This window comes from Octopus bimaculoides, chromosome 5, assembly GCF_001194135.2.
Source record: "Octopus bimaculoides isolate UCB-OBI-ISO-001 chromosome 5, ASM119413v2, whole genome shotgun sequence".
Classification (NCBI taxonomy): Eukaryota; Metazoa; Mollusca; class Cephalopoda; order Octopoda; family Octopodidae; genus Octopus; species Octopus bimaculoides.
The window spans coordinates 103,558,387-103,565,566 of NC_068985.1; the positions used below are offsets into that span (position 1 = coordinate 103,558,387).

Sequence of the window (7,180 nt, forward strand, 5' to 3'; positions counted from 1 at the left end):
TATATATATATATATATATATATATATATATATGACCTGCCACAAAAATTAAGAAGTCTGCATAAGCTGGACGTAGATGTCTTCAAAAAGGAACTAGACAACCTCCTCTTCACCATACCGGATGAACCCGACACGAGGTACAGATGAGGGCAACGGAATCAAACTTCCTTATACACCAAATTGGCCAAGAGCTGGGACAAAGGCACATACAGGAGTGGTGATGTGAAATACCCCAGACTGAGGAAATCAGAAATACTACGGTGGTGCTCCAGCTTGACCGCAACCGCATGGCTGAAACGAGTAAAAGAGTAATACATACATGTCTATACATGATGGGTGTGTGCGTGCGTGTTTGGTTATGTACGTGTGTGTGTGTGTGCGTGCGTATGTGTGTGTGCTTGTGTACGTTTATATATATGTACATATGTATATACATACACATATACGTATATAGACAATTTACATTATTATTTACTTACATCCCTGAGATGATACTGAAGTCTCAGACAAATCTGCCCTTTTAATCCAGTAGTGACGTCCTATAGACGTCATAAAACATATACTATTAAAGCAAATCAGGATAATCAGCAGAAGAATCAACAAACTTATAACTACAACGTACTCCACGTTATCTACAATACAAGATAAGCAAATATAAATTTCATTAAAATATTATGCATGCATTTCAATATCATTATACATTTCACACGATGCAAGCCAAGGTTGGGAACGCTTTAGGAAATCTACCTCATACAAAACAGTATTCCTATCGCTCTCGAATCACAAGCTACTGTACTGAACAACGGAAGACTCAATGGATAATGTACTCCTGTTCATATTCCATTGATTGTAGGTTTGCTCCGATTAGAACTGATATGAGAGGGGAGGTAAGCATGATAATAATAATTATTAGTTTCAATATATTAACATCGAACCATCATTATCATTAGCAGCAATATCCTCACACTCAGTTATAAGCCCAGCAGTATTCCCATCAGAAACATTTCTATCACAGCAAACAACTTCTTTTCTCGACTCTACCTACCACATTCGGAAACATTTCTAACAAAGAAATGTAACCCCAAACCCATCTGTACATACCAGAATAGACACTACAATAGCTCCTATTTAATAAGTGTTGGGTTGGTGCTTACGCGGAATCCATCGTCCCCAAAATTCATCCTTCTAATTATGTATTCAATAAAGTTTTTCGATTCCTGTAGGCCACACTATACGTGTCTTGCTCTTTTTTCTCACATCTCTGCAGGTGTATATATGTAGTGCACTTTAAACTCCTCAAATGAGCGAAAAAATACGACCTGATGTCCTGCAACCACAACTTATGCTAAGTAGTAGTCACGAAAGCAAAATATACCTTCATGTACTGTTCTTTCACGACACAAATTTCAGTTTTTTTCTTTGATCCATCCCAAAGAGGATCTTGGAACCTCCTACAGAATACTCATATCGGCTTCTTCTCAACCAAAATAACTCTGTAATAGCTTGTTAATAATGTTATCAGGGTGGCTCCTCAATTTTCAGTCCGTGTAAATAAAACGAAACATCTTTCGACGTCACTGTTTTGTCTCAAGTCTATGCACTTCACTAAACTGGTTGCACATACAGTTCCAAAGTACAAAATCTTGCAAACGATGACCTGCCTGATCCAGTAAAATAATTGAATTCATTTCGAGTATCTAAAAAGCAAGATGCAGTCGTTCATGATATCCTTTATGACATCCTCAAATCTACTCCTTTTAGTGACAGCCCACAGGTTAAACGAAATGTCCTGGAGATTGTATAACCAACATCCAACACATGGATATACACAGAAGGAAACTTAGAAGCATGGAAAGATCTAAAAAATTCTGGGGTCGAAGGCCTGGTTCAAATACATGCAACCGAGCTCAAAGGCCAGATAATGGTGTTAAATCGAGTAGTGTCGTACACCCGCCTGAACCTCTCAAATATGCGATCCTTCTGCGATTACCAGAAGGGACTGTAAATGGATATGCAATTGGAAATATACAATACTTTGAATTCTATTATCAATTAAAAATACTTTCAAAATATATATTACTTACCACCCAGTGCACCCGTTGTAGCTACAAAAGACAGAAGGGAGTGATATTAACAATCCACTCTTCATATAGTTTCATGAAATCGTAAGCAAAATTATTACAGTAACGTTTTTTTTTTTAAATAAGGAATATTTAACAAACAATCACAGTTGAAAATATATATGAGATAGATACAAATAAAAATATAAACAAAATGATGGGATTTAAGAAAATTTTGATAATCATTCAACGTGTTATTTAAGTTCATTTATCGAAAATATAAAGATACAAACACACGCACACGCGTGCCCTGTGTTTGAGTTGCGTAGGCCTAGTTCTCATCCAGAGACTGCTTGTACACAAATCCAGAGGCAGAGAAGGTGGGTTAAGGAGGTAAACCGAACGATAATTGAATGCTGGATTAAGAGGGAACTCAGAAGAAGGGGATTCCGCCAACGAATGAAAACAAAATGGAATGGGATAGGACTCTTCGAAACAAGTGAGCAACGGTTAGTCGACCAGGCAAGAGCAATAAGAGCAAAAGGGTGGTTAACAGACAAAGAAATAGGGGAGATAAAAAGGAAAGTAAAAGATAGAAATAATACTTCAACAGATACCGTTCCCAGTGAGAACAGAAAAATGAAAGGCGGCAGTGAAGACAGAGCAAATTGTAAATGTAAATACACTCTCAGCAAATGAACCTGAAGTAATAGGAAGTGTTCTATCACAAGAATACGATGATGACCAGCAAGAAATAGTGAGGATGCTGTGCCGATGTATTAGAGAAGACCAGGATCAAGCACCCACCTCTGCAACCTGAGGTACATTGATCGATACAAGCTCAAAGTTGAAACCGAAAAGATAGATCCGGCTTTTGGGCTATTCCAGGCGAGAAATATAACTGAAACTAACAAGATTATTTGGGCTGCAGCTACGGTTGCTGCAGATAGAGTTGAATACAAAAGGAGAGAACAAACAGAACATAAAGAACCATACTGGCGTAGACGAATTTGTGAGAAACAAAGTTAAAAAAACATTAAGGACAAGTTGATAGATTGAGAAGAGGCGAACTGCATAATGAAAACAGAAAAATAATGCTGGAAAGAACATGTAGAATAAGATGTAGAGATTGAATGTTAAACATTTCTTTAGGTTTTCGTATATGCTTTCCTATTTGCCAATAATGAATCTATAATGAAAAATAGTCAAATGTATTGCTCTGCAAGGTGTTCATTTCGGCAGTTTTTTCACTTCCTTCGGATTTTGCCCTTCAGTGTATCTAGTTGCCTGAGTTTACAGTAACGTTTAAGATTATTATATAGGAATGTCAATGCCAGGGAAAATAGCATTATATGAAACATTATTATGTTATATGAGTGAAAGAGGGCGTATTGGGAAATTATACATATTAAATGTGATCAGACTTACGCTCAGGTGTTGCTACTTTAAATACTTTTCTTCTCTTTAAGTAACTGTCACAATAGATTTCCATTTTAGATACCCGATGGGAAATCCTGAGGAGTAAAGTTGAACTCTCCGGGTTACATGTTATATTGATTGCATAAAATTTTAACTGATTGGTAGCATATGATCCGGTACAGTTGGCTGTAAAGTTGTCTCCTTTCCACTCAAAAAGTGAGTCTCCCTTGTCTAAAGGGCACATGAACTTTGCTGTTCTATCTCCTTGAATATATATAGTACCAACCTCACTAGTAGTTAATTTTCTTGTGTCTGTAATTAAAAGAAATTCATGTAAAAGGAGGACAGGTTGTTCTGGAACTTGAAAGCAAATGATGTCAATCACTCCATTTCCTGGTTTCTCTTTACTTTATGACACAGGTGATAGTAGATGTAGCTTATAATCTTCAAAGGTGTTCGAAATTTTAGGTGCAAATTAGGTCTAATTAATCTACATAATGAGCTAATAATCAGATGAAGGCATCAGACCAACCGAAATTTATTAAAATACAGTTTATCCAACACAACTTTCTATCTCTTTTCTATATAAATATTTACACACATTGTTGTTTTTCGGGATGGTCATGCACTACCCGAAATTCATCGGCGTGTTTTCCAACATGTCCATTGAAGTCCCCTGTCATGATGAGAATATCACCGTCTTTCATCGTCGAGTAATACTCAGAAGGGATTCGTAGAGGTGATCCTTCTGGGTATCTGCGAGGCCAGCGTGCAGAGCATATGCAGAGATAAATGACACAGTTACCTCAGACAAGGCTATTCTTAGCTTAATTATCCTATCACATACCCTGACTACCTTAATCATTTTATCCATCCATTTCTTTGCTAGTAGAATACCTACGCTACTTAGGCATTCATTGTTGCCAAGCCAGAAAACCTTGCATCTTCGCCCTTTGCCCATAAGCAGTCTAGTTGAGGCTCCCCTCCATCGTGTCTCTTAGACACAACATTCATTTACATTCTCCGCTCAAGCATCTCAGATATCTCTACAGACATACCTTTCATACTTCCAACATTGACTGTGACAGCTCTGAGCTTGTAGAACTGGGAAGAAACATTGGAGGAATGCTTTAAGCTTCTGGAAAGAAAAATATATTTGGAGCCGCATACCTAGAGACCCTTGAGCTTAGAGAAATAATGTTACAATTTCAGTTTCAATTTCCCTTATACCCATGTTTGAATTTTTGTATGTATATATGTATGGATGTATACATACATGCATGCATGCATGTATGTATGTATGTATGTATGTATGCATGCATGTATATAAAGGAAAGAGAGAGAGCAGTGAAAGGTAATGAGAGGGGAACAAAAGTACGGCTATCGGAAATAATTTCAATAAGTACATACCTCTTGTTCGAATGCTATATTCACTTCCATGAAAACTAGTTATGCATATAATACTAAAGTTGCCATCTGCAAGAAGGATAGGAACAAACGATAAAACAGACATCTTTTTCGAGTAATCGCAACTAAAATGTGCACGGCCTGAAAAACGAGAGCTGTTGCCACCAACTGCATGACAATCTTTATACTTCATTAAGAGTTCTCCATCTTCGTGAAACCAGACCACATGACGACTGGCACCAATTTTACAATTCAAAGTGAATTTTTTTTGCATTCTAGGTTTTGTTCCACCAGCTGGTTCTAGGTTACCTGAATCATCTGCGAATATACAATGAATATACAATATGAATTCAAGCTCCTTAATGTATCATTCTACAAAACATAAAAAATATAGAGTTCAACAGAAGACAAAACGATAAGGAGTTTATAAAGTCATATATGACAGAGAAATAATTTCATGTAATTTCATTGTTGCTGTTGGCACTCCGTCGGTTACGACGACGAGGGTTCCTGTTGATCCGATCAACGGAACAGCCCGCTCGTGAAATTAACGTGCAAGTGGCTGAGCACTCCACAGACACGTGTACCCTTAACGAATTTGTCGGGGAGATTCAGCGTGACACAGAGTGTGACAAGGCTGGCCCTTTGAAATACAGGTACAACAGAAACAGAAAGAAAGAGTGAGAGAAAGCTGTGGTGAAGGAGTACAGCAGGGTTTGCCACCACCCCCTGCCGGAGCCTCGTGGAACTTTGGGTGCTTTCGCTCAATAAACACTCACAACGCCCGGTCTGGGAAGCGAAACCGTGATCCTATGACGGCGAGTCCGCTGCCCTAACCACTGGGCCATTGCGCCTCCACATACATACATTAGCAACAATCTGCCAAATAGGTTTGCGTTCGAACGAAGAATGAAGGTGTGCTATTGTTTCTTTCCCTCAAATTGACCAATAAATTACATTTTCTATTTTTAATTGCTATTACTTCATAAGTAGTTCATATTCTTGTTAGCTTACTGGATATGATGTGAACAGAGGAAACAATTGAAGCAGTAAATACGAATTATGAAACTAAGCGAGGATTTTTAAGTGAATCCAGAATATTCAAATTTTAACAAACGTTTCGTTAATTTACAGAATATTCAACACTTCATTACATTTGATCTGTTTCAATGATGTCAATTAGCAGAGCAGTGTTTCGCTGACATTCTCAAGCAATAGCACATTGCTTCCCGGAAATTATGTTACCACTGATAACTTATAACCCTTTACGTTCAAATTACTCGTCACCTGTGACATTTCTTGTTTATAAATGAAGTGTGCACTTACTGAAGAGTGGCATAAGTGTCAATCTGATATTAAGACATGCATTAGTGTGACAAATGAAAGAAAGTGGTTTGATTTTGAGGAGTGTCACTTTCATTGAAGCAGTATTGCTTGTGCAGTTAATATCTTCGATCTTGTATCCATCGAGGTCGACTGGGTGGACCGATTCACAAGTAGCTATCGGACCTTTTTCAACCCATTGCTCCAAGAAATCGCCTTCATGAAAAGTGCACATGACATGTACATTGCCATTCACATGGGAAAAATAAGTCCTGCCCGGAGAAGTAAACAAATAGGACTTCTCTGAAAAAGAAATAAAAAGAACATAACCAAACTAACCATAACAGAAAGAAGGAGTATAGTTTACACAAACACAAAGGTAATATTTGCCAAGCTTTCCCTCTAGTCTTAGCATAAATAAAATGAATAGTCCTCAACTGAGATTCGAAACGAGATCGCCAATTTGCCAAATGTTTCTAGTTTATAATGAATCAATACCAATAAGTGATTGGAATGTATTCAATGGGTCTCGTGCAATGAAATAATAAGACCAACTCCAGAATATAAAGTCAATCTATATATTAATACGCTGAGGCCGAAATGCGTTACGCTGTCGCGTGATTAGTTGAAGGGAAAGACAGAGAGCGATAGAGAGAGACAGAGAGAGAACGAGAAAGAGAGAGAGACAGAAAAAGAATGAAAGGGAAGAGTGATTAAGAAAAGAAGGAGAGAGAAAAAAGGAGAGAAAGAGAGAAGTGTCAACGACGTGAGGTAAGGGAAACGTAATGTTTATTACGTGGTTAAAAAGTTAGTTGAAGTGAGTGGCATAGAGAAAAAGAGTTAGAAATGCATTGTTTAGCAGAGGAATGATTTTCTTGAGGTGCGGTTAAAAAAAGACAAATAGAGAGAGAGAGAGAGAGATGAGGAGAGCCAGCCAATTATTAAACTGTTATGTGTTTAGTGGAAGTGAG

General features: G+C 37.7%; 1 protein-coding gene across 1 annotated transcript in view; it reads right to left on the reverse strand.

The window, feature by feature from the left end:
* LOC106876422 (uncharacterized) overlaps nucleotides 1–7,180 on the reverse strand; it is a 13,990-nt gene that overhangs the window by 2,135 nt on the left and 4,675 nt on the right. Inside the window, exons 3-7 of the mRNA XM_014924965.2 lie at nucleotides 6,213–6,512; nucleotides 4,890–5,204; nucleotides 3,489–3,791; nucleotides 2,085–2,105; nucleotides 480–632 (exon numbers count right to left, since the gene is read on the reverse strand). Of these exons, the coding sequence (XP_014780451.1) occupies nucleotides 480–632; nucleotides 2,085–2,105; nucleotides 3,489–3,791; nucleotides 4,890–5,204; nucleotides 6,213–6,512 (1,092 nt within the window). The remainder of the gene's footprint in view (nucleotides 1–479; nucleotides 633–2,084; nucleotides 2,106–3,488; nucleotides 3,792–4,889; nucleotides 5,205–6,212; nucleotides 6,513–7,180) is intronic.